Consider the following 17,069-nt stretch of genomic DNA (forward strand, 5'->3'; position numbering starts at 1 on the left):
GTGGACACTGAGAGTTTACTTAGTGATCGTTAAAGTAATTTATGTTTAAAATCGAAGAAGTAGTGCATTTAAAGTCCGTTGGCAACGTTTTACAAATTGTTTCCCATCTAAATACAGTTCAAAATAAAGTAAAATTGTAACCGGTTGAGAGATAGAAAGTCATCCATCCATGACTTTTTTTTGTTTTGTTTTGTTTTGTTTTGTTGTTGTAGCAATAATTCTATAAAATCAGCATACACACAAAAACATGCTGATAATTCATAATTCAGTGACAATGAAAATGTATAGAGTATCAATAATGTAGTACTTTAAAAGGTGAACAAACTATATCTGTCCCAAACAGGGTGGACATTGTTGATCTTCCATTTAATTTATTTTGTTTAATAAATGGTGAGATTTATTTACTCAAATCTGACCAGAATATGTTTTACATCACCATGACTGACACCTCATGACTGCACACACATTTATTTTTGAAACTGAGTTTAAGAACTGATTTTATACATTTTATGATGAACAAAAGGTAGAATACCAGGAATGACCCAAATACAATACAAAATGACATATATAGCCTACTTACAGCTTTATAAACTAATAACAAGCCATTCCTGTTGCACTTTTTAGTGCTATTTGTTAGTATATTTTTTATAGGTTACATAATTTAATTACTTTTTGTGTATAATTTACATAATAGTATTTAAAAATGTGAATAATATGGTACTATAGTGCAGTGATAGTACAGTGCTGTAATTTATTCATTTGGTTTAAAATAAGAGTTCGTTTGACAGGGCGGAAGTCGGATTACCACCGGAACGGAAGTGGATGTTATGCAAAGATGGCGGCGTTGATGGGTGAGTAAACCATAGTAAACGAGCTGGGTTCTAGACGATTTAAAGCCTCTGCATAACGCAGTATTGATATTACTGCATCATATAGATTGAGTGCAGTAGGTGTAATTAATTACAGCGCATCTTCAGTTGGTAAATGAATTATGTCGTGCTGTGAAGGACTTTACTCGCTGAGTGACCTTGTTACTCAACATGACTTGATCAGAGACTCGCTTACTTAACGTTACCAAATACAGACAACTCGCATTATTTACAGATTAAAGATTAAATTTAAGATATTAAAGATATGTTATATTACTTTCAGAATAATAAAATCAAAAAATGCCCTTTGGTCAGGCGGTATGCAGTGATCAACAGAAATCACTGTCACAAAGTTTATACATATTATAAATAATGCTCAAGTATTCAATTATTGAAATATTTTTGCCTTAAATAAATCTTTAACCACATAATGAGCAGTGTTTTAATTTATTTGTTTGTTAGTGGTGGTGTTGTTTTTATTTTTTGCTGGTATGTGCAAGTTTGTTTATGCCGTTTTCTTGAGATTCAACTCTACTAGACTGACAGATGTTATATATATATATATATATATATATATATATATATATATATACATACATATATATATATATATATATATATATATATATATATATATATATATATACATACATATATATATATTTACTTACTTATGTGAACCAGATCAAATAACTTTTAAGTAACGTTTTTGTTTTTTCAGTTCCCCGCCTAGCCGCCCTTGGCTCCTTTAATGTAAGGTAAGTTTTGATTTGGATTTAAAGATTTCTTAAACTGTAACTTTGGTTTGAAAGAATATAAAAGATTAAGATGAGGTTTTGACAAGTGTTCTGCAGATAAATCTCAATCTTTATGGATGGCAATAACAATATATTTGAAATAACATGCTACCTTTGTATATTAAGTACATAATGTTTATCGTTATATATATATATAATTCCAAATTGTATACAAATGTTGTAATATCTTTTTTTTCTTGATGTTGTGTTGATGTAGGGCCATTTCATCGTTTGCTGTTCATAAAAAGGTTCCTCTGACAGATAAAAAGGATGAAAACTCCTCAAGGTGTGAATTGAATGGTTTTGTTATAGTTGTATGTCACCCATCCTGGGTAATTATGAAATAACTATTACATTGAGTAGTTGTTTTCATTATTAACTGAGCTCACCCTTCTTTCCAGTCTGGTCCCGTTCAGAGAGAAAAGCACAGCTCTGGCACTAAAACCAGCTTCAGCAGTCAGCAGTAAGGGTGAATACGTCATCACCAAGCTGGATGACCTGGTCAACTGGGCACGCAGAGTACGTAACTCTTTACACATTTACAAAAATGTTCTTGAATGTCGCTTATGCTCACAAAGGCTGTATTTATTTGATCATTATTGTGAAATAGTACGGTTTTCTGTAATATACTCTTTTCTGATGTAAAATTCCTTTGATGGCAAGGCTAATTTTTTAGCATCATTACTCATGTCTTCAGTGTCACATGATCCTTCAGAAATCATTCAAAAATGCTGATTTTGTGCTCAATAAACATATCATGTTAAAACCAGTTATTCCGCTTAAAGGTGAAGTATGTCTGATTTTTTTTGTTCAAATAGATTCTCCTAACCCAGTTTATTGCTAATTTACTACTAGCCAGTCAGCAGTTAAAGTCTGTTCATTTCTTGACTGCTGTTTCCAAATATTTGACATACTGAAATAGTTTTTCTACCTGTTTGGGTAGAAACATTAAGACCAAAATTGCCTAAATTTAGACCTTAAACCAGACCCGTCGCCAGACCTCAGTCTTAAGGGGGGCATGTGAAATGCATGGGGGGGCACAATTATTATTAGCCTACGTATATTTATAATAATCAACTCTAGTCACGCAGCACGTAATCATCACTTTTAAACATATAACGTTAACCAACCACAATATGACCAGGTCGCCTATAGCCTACACCACATTACATAGAAGCAATGTTATGAATATCCATAAAACACTTGACTATATAACATATTAGATGTAAAACCAGAAGCATCTCTCAAACATTGCATTTTAAAGCAGTCAACAGAGAGATATGCATTGCCATGAGACATACACACGCACATACACTCGCACAGAGACTTTGAATCTACCGGTACTTTGAGTGGAGGAAGCGCTGTCCTCTCTCCAGTCCCTCCTGTCAGTACAGCGGGAGGCGGCGTTTCTCCGAGCAGAACCTCCTCGTCGAAGTATTCTTCCACTCGGAAGGAACTGAAGCGAGTATGCCGGGGAAAACTCGTTTTGAAACAGCTTTCCAAAATGCGCAGTAACTGAGCGGCTTAGTTGTACGTCACGTACGTAGCCTAACGTTATTTTTAGTAAGGCCGTGATAGGCTGTTGCAGTGTAGATTCCCATCAATCAAATAAAATCACACCTTTATATTTTTAACGTTTTAATGATAAAGAATGCAACACAAAATTAGCAACTATGATAATATTAAAATTAAATTATCTGTGCCTAAAGTGGGGGGGCACAAGCATTTTTTGGGGCGGGCCCGGCACCCTATGGCCCGCCCATAGCGACGGGTCTGCCTTAAACGGGTCATAAACACACCAAAGGGAAGGGGGTGCGATGCTACGCACTACAATGGACACTTCAATACCATACAGCATCATCATCCACCCATTCAAAGAGACAAATGAATCAGTTTGTAATGTTTACTTTCACGTATTCAGTCAAAGCCTCAAACAGTGTCAAAACATTCGCCGGTGCAGATACTGTAAAGACTGTGGGTTTATTATAAGCGAGACTCTCACATTTGCTCTACACTGAGTGATAGCTGACTCAATTGCTTACTCATGACACATCTTAAAAGTATTCCTAATATGTTAGACCTTTAATTGAAAGTGACCTACTTTTACCTTTTGAGCCACGTCTTAACAAGCACCCAGAGCTGTGTTTGTGATTCTCAGTTTGTGATTCTCAGCACGACACGCGAAAGGGGTTCTTGCAAGGTTGTTTGGAAATATGCTTTATTTTTGTAATTCCGCTGCTAGGTGGCACTAGTGTTGCAGAAACGACGTACTTCAACTTTTTATTTTTGTGAAAAATAATTATTTTTAATTCAATTACTTTAGTTTTAAAGTAGACAAATGATTCCCTTTCTATGGCAGTTAAATGAACATTTCTTTAAATTTCTGTTTGTATTTTAGAGCTCCTTATGGCCCATGACCTTTGGCCTGGCGTGTTGTGCTGTGGAGATGATGCACATGGCCGCCCCGCGTTATGACATGGATCGGTTTGGTGTCGTGTTCAGAGCCAGTCCCAGACAGGCTGATGTCATGATAGTTGCAGGGACACTTACCAATAAAATGGCCCCTGCATTGCGGAAGGTATTTGCACTATAACAATCTGAATAAACTTCTATTGCATTTATTCATTATATTTTGGCGACTAGGTTTCATTTTCTTTTTATGCTTGGGTGTAATGACTGTTCTGGTACTGTAATTTCTGAATGTCTTGCTGATAACAGGTGTATGATCAAATGCCAGAGCCCAGATACGTCATTTCCATGGGAAGGTAATATAGCAGTTCTTTCATTGCCTACTTCATAATTGATCAATTTATCATATTATGTTTAGTTTTGTTTTCTTTGTTGTTGTTTTTTACTAAATCTGATGTGTTTCTTTCTTGCGTTAGCTGTGCTAATGGTGGTGGCTACTATCACTACTCTTATTCTGTGGTCCGAGGTTGTGATCGCATCGTTCCAGTGGACATCTACGTCCCAGGTGTGTTTCATTTAAAGGAGTCATGCGATGCTATTTTAAAAGTTCATTATTTTGTTTAATGGGTTTAATAGAATAAGTTAAAATGCTTTAATGCTCAAAAAACATTATTTTTCACATACTGTACACAATTTCTCAATTAAATTCGAATACTCGTTTAAAAAAAAATCCTCGATTGCAATTTACCCGTATCGAGTAACCGGAAAATTATCAGTAGTGGCACATTCCACGGACGAGGAATCCATGAACCGCATTATCAGACCATTTTCTAAGGTTGCACCATGTATTAAAATCATTTAAAAACTATACGCATATTGTGAATTCACAAAGGCTGTGATTCAGTTAAAGAAATCTATGCCCTGTGAGTTTATAATATTTATTTACTTGCGTGAAGGTTACGTGCGTCTCAGAGCGATTCCGTTCTGCTCCACATGAACTGTTATCATTTACATCTCTGCATATGCTGAGAGTTTGTGTTGCTTTTAACGCTCATCTGGGAACTTAGTGTGCGCCATTTCAGCATATTTGTTATGTAAATCATTTATAAACCAATGCCAACACAGGAGAATAGGAGCTGTTCATCGTGATTTCGAAATAAAAGTTTAAATCCTCACTCTGAGTTCTAGTTCTAGCTCTGATGTCTAGTTGTCTTCATGTTCTCGTTCAAGAAATTAGTGGCTGTAGCATTTCTATCACAAAGAAGTTGCCAAATTTGAAAGATTATGGAAACGTTTTAATTAAATGTTGTTTGGCCAATATTAAAGAAGGATTTGATCTGCTGTGAAGTGTAACACCACACCGTTGGTGCCCTCTGCAGGCATTTGTTCTAATACGTAATGTACATAAGATGATTGTATATATTGTATATTATATTATGCATTTTAACGGTGTTGGTCTATAAAACCATATTATTACTTGCTTTTGATAATTTATTTGAACCAAATATTATTGCCTCATTATATATATATATATATATATATATATATATATATATATATATATATATATATATATATGTCATTTTAAAGGCTACTGTTTGCTCAGGTCTTTTTTTCTTACCACAAAACACAAAAAAATTTCGATTAATCTTCAAAATAATAATTAATGACAGCCCTATACTGTACATTATTTCTGTACTTTTATTCCCGGTCTGTCTGAAACACGATGATTTCTACAAAGCTCCTCCTTCTGAAAAATTTTGTGACAGTCAGTTACAGATTACACGCAGATTCTTGTAAATTAGTCTTGTGAATAATGGGGACATTCTAAAACGCTTAACGTGAAAACGTTTAACGTGGCTTATTGTACTAAGACAGTGATATTGAAAGACCAAACTCGGTACACATCATATTAATAAACCATACTATGTATAAAAAAATAAGATGAGCCCAGAATATGAACGCAACGCGTTCAATTACACATTAAGCGTTTTCCTCCCATAGAAAAGCGTTATAAGAAAACTCTTAACGTGGCTTACTGTTGGCTACTAAGGCAGGGATGTTAAGCGTTTTCTTATAACGGTTTTCTATGGGAAGAAAATGCTTAACGTGTAATTAAACGCGTTGCGTTCATATTTTGGACGCATTTTTTTTTATAAATAATGGTTTATTATATGGTATAATGGTATTCTGGGCTCATCTTATTTTTTTATACATAGTATGGTTTATTAATATGATGTGTACTAAGTTTGGTCTTTTAATATCACTGCCTTAGTAGCCTACAGTAAGCCACGTTAAGCGTTTTCTTATAACGGTTTTCTATGGGAGGAAAACGCTTAATGTGTAATTAAACGCGTTGCGTTCATATTCTGGGCTCATCTTATTTTTTTATACATAGTATGGTTTATTAATATGATGTGTACTGAGTTTGGTCTTTTAATATCACTGTCTTAGTGCAGTAAGCCACGTTAAGCGTTTTAGAATATCCCGAATAAGGGAAGTATATTTGGTGTTATATAAACGTACAGTAGGTCTGTAATGTTTGTGGAATGTGCTTTACTGAGCGGAAAAAAGAGCGTGAGTTGCTCTGTTAGCTACAGATTACTGGTCACTACAGTGCACATAAAACCACACATTTAAGAAATTTAAAAATTCATTGCAGTGATACTAGTCACTAACAATGTCATTGTAATTGTATTGTTGAAATCTGGAAGCCATAGAAGGAATCTGTTTATTTATTTATTATAATGTATATATTTTGTTTTCTTTCATTCATTAAAAAGCGTTTTATTAGGCATACACAGTAGTGCTGCACGATTAAACCTATGAGATTATATGATGCAAAATGCTGCGTTTTTAAATTAAATAGCCTAAACAAATTAGGGCTATTAACGCAGCATCTGTTAATTTTTGTCATCATTTGGCGAGTGTTACATGATCCCGCTCTTATTCATGCAAATGCGTGTAAACCATTCATGCGCGACAAGATAAAAAAAGAGCGCGCTGCCTGTGAATGTCCTGAATGTGACTCACAGAAAGACGCGCGCCAGTATCATGCGTGCGCACAAGACAGCACGCCAGAATACACTTCTCTTTCGCGCTTGAACGAACAATAACACACACAATTATGCCAAAATGTCTTTTTGTCGAGTATCTTCATAACATAAGAGCAGTCTTATGATGAACGTACAGAGTTGTGACTTGTTAGAGAATGAGGTGCGTGTGAGATCCGCGTCTCTGTCAGCAGCGGCTGGTTTTAAAGGGACAGTGCACATTTATTGTCTAATTCTCTCTGTCCTTAAAGTTAATCAAAGAATAAAGGACACAGAGAAAACGCTCACTGCTCTTGACTAAAGATTTTTTTCATCCAGACATCAAAGGCTTATTGATCATTATAGGTGTTATCAATCATTTAGTTGTTGTTGCTTGTTTGAGTTGAGAAATACACATTTAAGAATTATCACTAATCTGTGTGTGTGCATTTTTCTTGAGAACCAAGCAAGTTGACTCATGAAACCATTTGTTTATTATATCGCATATCGCAATATTGACCTCAGTCAACCGCAATATGACATTTTTCCCAAATCATGCAGCCCTAATACTTAGCGGTCATAAATCATAACAATTCAAGTGTAATTCATTTGTTGAACCCTAGAAGCCATAGAGAGAATACATCATTATTTTATATATGTTTTTCATTAAACTACAATATAATACAATATTTATAATTAAATTATTCATTTTCTCTTTCATTAAAATACATTATATCAGCATAATAGTTGTTATTCAAGTTAGTCTTTCAAGTCTTATTATAATTGATAAAACCGGAAAGCCAAAGAAAGAAAACATAGATATTGTTTATTTTCTTAAGACAATATACGATATCACTCAATATTACACAACGCCTATTATTAAATATTACTACTTATTTGCTGGTGGTAATGCCGTAAATGAGTCCTACCTGCCGCAACATTCCTTACTCAAATATAGGCATTCCCTACTATCAAAGTTAAATCTACATATCTAATTTTCCTGTTAACTTCCTCATTGGTTTTCTGCCCATTAGGAAAAAAATTTTTGGGCGCCAGACAAGTGAAAACTTGTCAAGTAACACTTTACAGTTCATTTTATGACTGTAAGTCATTCTCTTCTAGCCTGGGAAAACCCAGACGAACTTCCGGCAAATTTAGATTGGCTCTGCAAGTTAGTCTGGCGAAGAGCCCATTCAAACTCATTTCCAATCTCTCCAAATCGAGGCACCAATCACAAACGTTGAGGCGGGCTTTACAAGAGGATGATCGATCTGATTTTTGGTTTTAAGTTCTATGCAATTGCTTACAGAGGCATTTGAGCGACGTCCGTTGGTGACGCCCCTTTGGAAATAAGCTGTGAATGAACCTTCCCCAGACCCTAACTCAGTTGTGACTGAGAAGGGTCTGGTTTTAACCAGGCTAAATCTCTTCAGATGCCATTGAAGTTAGAGACGTGTGTACCAATATCATATATGTAACTTTAGAGACGGTCCCTAAATGTGTGAATATCTAAAATCCAGTGTCACGCCAACTTTACGCCAGTATTTTACTGGGAATCGCTTAGCGTGAAACTTTGTGCGTTAAGTTTTTATATTCTGAGTCCACTTGCCTGTTCCTGTATCTAACCTACATCCCCAATAAGGTGGGAGATTGGTCTTTTATATCACTGTATTAGTACATTAAGAGTTAAGTGTCCTGACCGCAGAGGAATCCTGGAGAATGACATATTGAGGGAATCCCCAGTTCTGCAGCACAGCGCCATGCCATATAAAGTTAAGAAAACTAAACAACCGAGAGAAATATGTCTACTACCTCAAATTTAACGTTTTATCTTATATGTAGACATCCCAAGTCTCCCGGAAGTTCCCGCAAATTAGTTAAAAATTCGGAGCTCTAGAGAATCTAGAGCTCGCGAGTTCCAAACCGTGTAGCGCACGGCAGAGAGGTAGAGACCGAGAGCGAGAGACCTTGCGTGTGTGTGCAAATGTGCGTGTGTGCCTCATGAAGCGCATGTAAATGTTTTTTAGTAATCTTGTAAATAGTTTTAATATCATGGTATTTCACCAGCATGTCCACAATCACGGCATATGAATTTCCTTCTTCAAAGTAATGTTTAATGTGTTCAATTTTCGCATTTAGTGCATCAAAACAAAGTTGATCACAAATTTCTTAATTCCTGTAAAGCTTGATTGACAGGTGTCTCGTCCAATCAGCGACAAGTTTGCCATTCTCAAAATGTACCGACCTTTTCAGTTTTCTTTTAAATGTCGTTGTGTTTTCTGAACTGTTATTGTGTTTTCTGAATTGTTATTTTGTTTTCTGAATTGTCGTTGGGTTTTCTGACTTGTTGTTTTGTTTTTATAATTGTGATTTGTTTTGCACCTCTCGGCCACCGTAGTTCTCTGTTAGATAGAATAAATCCCTTTGTGGGACACTACAAGGTTTATAATGTTGCAGATCTTGTACATGCACAACAAACAGATACATTACACACTACAAGAAAACTTTGAGAAACATCACATAACCACTTTAAAATTCTGAAAGATCAACCTTTAGCCTTTATCAGAATTTTCTGATAATAAAATGTCATCTAGTAATGTGTCTGTCTGTCCCACCAGGTTGTCCTCCCACAGCAGAGGCTCTGCTTTATGGAACACTGCAGTTACAGAAGAAGATCAAGCGAGAAAAGAAACTGAGAATTTGGTATCGCAAGTGAGGTGTGATTGTGTTTCTGTGTCTGTTCTGAAGTGTTTATTTAATACTGGTCATTTGTTGCTCAGAAGGCTGATTTCTCAGGAGCTGCTCTGGTTTGAGTGAAGCTCCTCCTCTTTGTAGCTACAATTAAAGACTTTCTGCTTCAACGCTGAGTGCCCTGAGTTCTGTTTGATGCCGATTGCGTTCTTTGCCAGTTGTATTTTTTTGTATTTTATCATTGTGGTGCAGTAGTTATCGTTGTCTTTTCTGTAAAGACTTGCTCTACAAATAATCATTCAGGTCAAACTTTTTATAATAAGGTCGGACACTCCTCATTCGGGAAAATTAAGCCCATTTTTATGTACCATTACATTTTTTTTTTAGGGGTAGCACTTTATTTTATTGTCTTTGTTACACAAGTACATTACAGATATTTACTGTAGTAATAACAGTAAATTATGAATAATTATATGCAACTAACCCTCTAGTAATGCTGTTAATTAATATTACTCTGTATTTAAATGTATAATTAATACACTAACAAAGACATCCTAAAATGAAGTGTAACCTTTCTGCATTGTTTTTAGCACATTTCCCCCAAATTCTTGTCATTTTAAAAAATGATAGTAAAAGAATGAAGTACTTTACATTGTTAGTTTGTCTGTAGATAAGTGATGTTAACAAATGGAATCTTATTGTAAAGTGTCATTATCATAATTGTATGTAATTGAGAATTACAAAACCGCTCAAAATTAAAACACAAATATCAAAAAGAAAAAATGCTAATATGAATGCAAGAAATATTAATTTATTTTTGGGACTTGTAAAAAAAACTTTAATACTCATATATGTATATATACTATTATAATATTTTAATATTTTAAATTTGCTTATTTTATTTTTTTGCTTATGTTTTCAAATTTGAAGTACTTTTATCATTTTCATTATTTTTCTTATTTCAGTTAGTAATTTTAGTACTTTTTTCAATTATTTACTAAAGCAACTTTTCAAATTTTTTGATTAGTTTAAATTTTTCACAGTGTTTTTTTTTTATTGTTTTAGTAAACAACACCCACACTGTCAGAGAAATCCGTTTGCTGGCATATCTTCTTCTTCTTAAGGAGACTGATGCACTCTCAAAAGCAGCCGGTCTTTAGGCTCTTCAGGACTGCAGGGGTAACATTTTCCAAAACGCAGTACACAGGAAAATCACTTTTAAAGGGACAGTTTACCCAAAAATTTAAATTCTGCTGATCACAGAAGACGATACTTTGAAGAATACCAATATTCTTCAAAATATCTTCTTTTGTGTTTTCAGAAGAGAGAAACTCATACAGGTTAAGAACAGCTTGAGGTTCAGTGCATGACGACAGCATTTTTGCATTTTTGGGTGAACTATCCGTTTAATAACTGCCTAATTCATAATCTACAAGTGTGTTGTGTTGTGAAAACGTGATTCAATCTGCTTAACCCCTAAATTCCTGTTGTAATCTTGACAAATGCAATGACGTTTTCGAACAAAACAAACTCCCGGACCCTTCAGGGCACGGGTACAACACCTGAAAAAAGTGAATTCCCCAATGATAAATAAAGTGTCTGTTGGGAAGCACAACGGCTAACAATATGTAAATTACGTAGTGTTTATTTTCGAGCAGTACAATCAAAAAAAGACTAAAGACTGTTGTTGAATGGCACAACTATGCATGGTGATTTATAAAAAACCTTTTTCTAGTAATTTTGAGATTTTGATGCAGTTCACACTTGTAGATAAATGAAACGAAGTTTCAGAGAAAATGAACAATAGAATGATTTGAATGCAGTTTGTTTTCTTATTCTTTAACAATAGTCGGTGTGATCATCTTCTTAAAGGAGTAGTATTTGCATTCACTGGGAGGACTGATGTCCATCAATGTGGTGCTGATCTTCTCCTTCTTGAATCCTGCTTCCAGCAGCCGGGGAACTTGTGTCTCCTGGGAAAAAAGTGCATCGTTAGACCAGAGCACAATGGGATGGATAGAATTACAGTTGTAAAAAATTGTGTCCTGAGTTCAGTTACTCACTTGGAACATGTTGTCGATGTCATTGTATTTATTTTTCAGCAGATCACCCCAGGAAGTGAGATTACAGTATGTGAGCACACCGCCAGGCTTCAGCAGTCTGTTAGCATGACCCTGAGAACACGGTTCAGGACACTGTGATCACTGACAGTTAACACGAAATTAAACTGCAATTTAACCGTCCACTAACCTTGATGAAGTTGAACTGATGTGTGTGCCACGTCTCCTCTGACAAAGGATACGTGTCATAAAGAATACCTGTGATTGGAAGGCAATCACAATATATGCAGATTTGTCACAACTTTCTTAATTGCAACTTAATATAATACTCATAAATAGCCTACACATTTGCTCTGTCAAAGTATATATTTCTTTATTTCTTTGTAATTTAATATATTACATACAGTATATTATTAGATCAAATTTACAATATCGAAAAGTTTGGGGTTGGTAAGATTTTTTTGCTTTTGAAAGAAGCGTCGGTAAAACTTTACAATATGGTTTATTAGTTGGCATGAACTAACAATGAACTGCACTTATACAGCATTTATTAATCTTTGTCAATGTCAACATTTACTAATACTTTATTAAAATCTTGTTAACATTAGTTAATGCACTGTGAACTAATATGAACAGCTGTATTTTTTATTAACAAAGATTAACAAATACTGTATTGCTCATTGTTAGTCCATGTTAGTTAATGCATTAACTAATGTTAACTAATGAACCTTATTTTAACCTAATGTTACCAAAATGCTCACCAAGCCTGTATATATATATATATATATATATATATATATATATATATATATATATATTATTTTTTGTAATTAAAAACAACAAATAACTATATTAGGAGTAAATAATATATATTTATTATGTTTCTAATATATTTTAAAATGTAATTTATTCCTGATCATGTGGCAGTCTTCAGGGTCACATGATCTTTTAGAAATCAATATAATATGCTGATTTGGTGCTCAATAAACGTGTATTATTATTATTATTATTATTATTATTATCAATGTTGAAAACAGCTGTGTTGCTTAATATTCTTTGGGGCAAACTGATCATTTTTTTCAGGATTTTTTGATGAACAGAAAGTTCAAAATAACAGCATTTTTTTAAAAATATAAATCTTTTGTAAAAATATACATGTCTTTACTGCCACATTTGATCAACTTAATGCATCCTTATTGATTAAATGTATTATTTTCATCTTGCTGCACCCAAATTTTTGAACGGTAATGCATATTTTCTTATTTTTAAAGTGCAATCATGGGAAGGTAAACAACACTTTTCACTGCCTTTGAACTAACAACCAATTTTAACAATCCTTAAAAGATATTTTGCTTACATTATAGTAAATATTAAAATAATTTTACCATCAAAGTGATTGTCAGGTAGGGTTGGCACAACCTCTTCCCACAGGCCTTTCAGAGGAACAATCTATGCAAGTAAAACCAGTTTAATAAGTCATTAACTGCTTCGTGACATGTGATAATAGCCCAAACACAATATACAAATATCCGACATGGATGTGTTTTGCTTTACTTTATGTGGCTGACTCTTGGCCCATTCCTGTAGCTTCTGGAATACGCCATCATTACACTCAATGATCCAATGCTCCTCGATGGGGAAGGACTCCACTTTAGTGGCTGCTATGGCCATTCCAAAGCCGATCTCAAGCACCCTTCCACCTGCATTCCCAAGCCAGAGGAGACACGTTGGTAAATGCTTATGATTTCTTATTAATACTTTATTGCTCCTCATTACAGCTGCCTTTTGTCCATTAAGTGCATATATTGTGCATCATGCATATTTGGCATGGAATATTTACTGTGGAAGTCTGACTTATGTAAGCCAAAAAACATTAATTAAGTTTGATTCATGCTTGGTTCATATAGAGTATATTGCATATATCATTACATTATATTATTACATATATATTTCTCATTCATACCTAGCATAGAAAGATTTACACACAAATCTTACTATGGCAGATATTAATGACAGAGTGGTGGTCATGGGAAAGGTCCTGCCCCTGGAGTTGCAAGAGGTGATATTTCAGTGAAGAGTAAAAATAGACATCATGAGCAAAGTAGAGGACACTACTGAGTGACCAGCCCTTCTCAAATTAATGGCATTTCTAGAAATTCAGATTGTGATCCATTGATGTGACGCTTGCTCTGTATAAATATGAACATACATTATTGTCATGAAACGTAGTTAGCCTGGACTAACTTTACTTAATGTAAGTTAATATATTCAGGCAATGCACTGCAATTGAATGCAGCCATACACGCCGTCTCGTGGCGTGGTTAAGCTAAGTGAGAGAATCTGAATCAAATTCAGTTAACGGTAAACTTTTTACTATTATTTTACCTCTGTATTCTGCGTGGGGAAGTTTTGCACCTGTCGTCGTCACACAAGCAATTGTGTCACATTCACACAGATAACGCATTCTTATCTCACGAATACAACGTGAACGTACTTAACTCTATTCGGGCAATGTGATGAAGGCGTATGTAGGTGATGAATATTAATAAAGTAGTAAAGGCACTGGGGGCTCCAGGAAGGTTAAGAAGCAACATCAGCAATTTCATTAATATTCATAAGCTAATTCTTCGCCATAGTGGTGAGGGGAAGACTCATTTTCGGAATCGGTTCTTTCGAACAGATCGTTTAAAACCTATTAGCGGTGCTTTGCGTCATCACATTGTCATCTCGGAGGTAATACATTCTCGAAAATGTTCTAATATAGCCAAAGGTAGGCAAATACGGGTGTTTATTATGGTTTTACGATTAAGTTGATTAATTTAGTCGCTTCTTGCTCAAACACTATTTTGTTGGTAAATGTGTAAGATGTTAAACAACATCAAGTGGACATGTACAGACCATAAGAGCATGTACTAAATTTGATAGGTGTGTCTAAATAGAAACACATGCTTTTTGGTAGTGTGTAGCATGTTATTTGTTCTCAACTGTTTCATAAATACTGCGGGTACATTCACTTTATTGACGTAGTGATTCCTGCCTGCATACCATAGTATGTGCATATTCGGACTTTTTGGGACAAATACTGTTCAATCATTTGGTGAGTTTTTGACTTGCGAACCGCTTAGAGACCGATTCACGAACGAATCGTCTAAACCGGGTTGTTAAAAAGATTCGACTCAACTGAATGATTCGTTCAAGAATCTGATTCCCTTCGCCATAGTAGGCGAATAGCTCTGTTATTGAGTTATTGAAAACACGTCTTGTTTCAAAAGTTTAAAGTTTTCGACAGATCATATTGACGTCTGCGTGATGTTAAATATAATATTGCAATTAAGTCGTTTTTAATTGAAAACAAAAACAAAACACGCATTGACTGCCTACTGTTGTTGTTTCACCCGAATCAAGAATTTAATAGGAAATTACCTTTAGATGCAGCAACTGTTGCAAGAGAATGCATGTATGGAGTTTCCCAGCGCTCCATAACGGGTTTGCCCATGATCTCCAGGTGTGTGTCGGCTGCATTGTAGTCAGCATTAGCGTCATGCCAGACTTGTTTGCAGTTTTCGCCCTGTGAGAAGATCGGCTGTGCGGTGGACATGGTGGATTGTTGAATGTTGACAGTTGTGGCGTGGTGTGTATAAACGCGCAGAGGCTGAAGAGATCGTCTCTGCCGTGACTTGAGTGTTATATATTTAAAGAACTGCTGATTGTGCAGGAATCTGTGTAGTCAAAGAGTGAGTGTTGATAAGGAGTCCACTGAGAAGGGGGTGGACTCTCACATGGATTGCTAGACAGCTGGAACAGCTTCTGATTCATGATGGTTAACCCAACAGCTGTAGCCTTCACTGTTCTTCACTATTTAAATGCCATGGTTATGCATTCCCATGTGGCAGAATCATGGTACAGTGATTGTGTGAGATGATAATACAATGGCACTTTGATATGCTGTGCAAAAGTCTGAGACCACATTGAAAATCTGGGACTCAACATCTGATTTAAAACTGGAAATAAAATGATTAAGACATATTTAATATTATGCACTATTTGTAGGTCACGATCAAATACACAAATTTGTGAACACCTTTGTACAAAATGTAAGATATGCTTTGTTCCATTGAAGAACACTTATGCTCAGATCATGCTGGACGGGGTCATAAAGTTTTGCACAAGTTCATCTCAGCTTGAACTCTGTCATGAAAGCAAAATAGGGACAGAACAAATACGAAGTAATTGTCAAAATAATTTTTGATTTAACTTTTCACACAAATTATGCTGCAAATAAATAACAAAAAGCAAAATAGAACCAATTTCCATAGTGCTCTTAGATTTGGACCCCATTGTCATGGTACTGAATAATTGCATATATATCATGCATTCACACATGTACAAAATATGGTATTTCTGTTATTCTTGTCCAAAAAAACCCCACTAGTACTACTGTAATACTTTTTCAAGTATGTGTGCGAGTAAGTAGTTTCAAGAAGAGTGTAGTTTCATATTAACCCTAATGACATCACTCACCCTCATGTTGTTCCAAACCATATGAGTTTCTTTCTACTGTTGAACACAAATAAAGATATTTTTTAAAATGTTTATAATGAAACAGTTGACAGTAGCAATTGACTTCCATAGTAGGAAAAAAATTATATGAAAGTCAATGGCTACCGTCAACTGCCTGGTTAATATCCTCATTTGTGTTCAATAGAAGAAAGAAACTCATACAGGTTTGGAACAACCATTTTTGTGTAAACTATCCCTTTAAGGTTGTGCAATTGTTCAGAACAAGTGGACTTTCTGAACTATTTACATGCTGGACAGCCACAGTTTTTTAGTTTTCGTCAATATTTCTGTCAATAATTTAAGGCTACTTGCATACTCAACATTCCTGTTGTTACAAAATGGTTTTAAAAAATTGATACTGAGGCACATCTGTTTTCTGCGGCAACATCTTAATGTATCTCTTTGCATGTAACAATTCACATTCTGTGAGCAGCAAACACAACAACATTTGATCTTCTAACTGAGATATCTGAATGAATTCATTTTTATCAATGTTTAAATTCATTATTAAGCGCTTATTCTTTGTACTGCTTAGGTTATGTGACTATGTTATTCGGACAAATTCACAACCAATATTGTCAGATTTAATCAATAAAAGTATGTGGCTGTATAAATCTTCTGCTTTTTGTACTGATGCACCTCCTTCTCCTG

At 34.9% G+C, this 17,069-nt stretch overlaps 2 protein-coding genes across 3 annotated transcripts; one reads left to right on the forward strand and one right to left on the reverse strand.

The window, feature by feature from the left end:
* The first annotated feature begins 794 nt into the window (after positions 1 to 794).
* Positions 795 to 9,968, forward strand: ndufs7 (NADH:ubiquinone oxidoreductase core subunit S7). Its single transcript, XM_077202688.1, has 8 exons — positions 795 to 851; positions 1,591 to 1,627; positions 1,884 to 1,952; positions 2,068 to 2,185; positions 4,065 to 4,244; positions 4,385 to 4,431; positions 4,552 to 4,640; positions 9,726 to 9,968. Exons 1-8 carry the CDS (start codon positions 836 to 838, stop codon positions 9,821 to 9,823), a joined length of 654 nt encoding a protein of 217 aa, XP_077058803.1. The 5' UTR covers positions 795 to 835; the 3' UTR covers positions 9,824 to 9,968.
* A 1,459-nt stretch (positions 9,969 to 11,427) lies between these two features.
* On the reverse strand, positions 11,428 to 15,616 carry gamt (guanidinoacetate N-methyltransferase). Of its 2 annotated transcripts, none has more exons than XM_077202689.1 (6): positions 15,282 to 15,616; positions 13,413 to 13,558; positions 13,244 to 13,307; positions 12,049 to 12,116; positions 11,862 to 11,972; positions 11,428 to 11,771 (listed from the first exon to the last, which is right to left on the reverse strand). In XM_077202689.1, exons 1-6 carry the CDS (start codon positions 15,454 to 15,456, stop codon positions 11,631 to 11,633), a joined length of 705 nt encoding a protein of 234 aa, XP_077058804.1. In that variant the 5' UTR covers positions 15,457 to 15,616; the 3' UTR covers positions 11,428 to 11,630. The 2 variants fall into 2 exon arrangements, with proteins under 2 accessions (XP_077058804.1, XP_077058805.1); XM_077202690.1 differs by lacking the exon at positions 15,282 to 15,616 and adding an exon at positions 14,244 to 14,361.
* Positions 15,617 to 17,069: the final 1,453 nt, after the last annotated feature.

This window comes from Siphateles boraxobius, unplaced genomic scaffold, assembly GCF_051911475.1.
Source record: "Siphateles boraxobius isolate OS27281-9 unplaced genomic scaffold, OSU_SipBor_1 5, whole genome shotgun sequence".
Lineage (NCBI taxonomy): Eukaryota > Metazoa > Chordata > Actinopteri > Cypriniformes > Leuciscidae > Siphateles > Siphateles boraxobius.

Bases quoted from the DNA above. Each gene is read 5' to 3' on its own strand.
- gamt (XM_077202689.1), bottom strand. From the start codon at position 15,456: ATGTCCACCGCACAGCCGATCTTCTCACAGGGCGAAAACTGCAAACAA. The intron at 13,559-15,281 runs GTAATTTCCTAT...TTGGGAATGCAG, and splicing joins AACAGTTGCTGCATCTAAAG to GTGGAAGGGTGCTTGAGATC. The intron at 12,117-13,243 runs GTAAAATTATTT...TTCCAATCACAG, and splicing joins ACCTGACAATCACTTTGATG to GTATTCTTTATGACACGTAT.
- ndufs7 (XM_077202688.1), top strand. The intron at 1,953-2,067 runs GTGTGAATTGAA...CCTTCTTTCCAG, and splicing joins AAGGATGAAAACTCCTCAAG to TCTGGTCCCGTTCAGAGAGA. The intron at 4,432-4,551 runs GTAATATAGCAG...TTCTTGCGTTAG, and splicing joins TACGTCATTTCCATGGGAAG to CTGTGCTAATGGTGGTGGCT.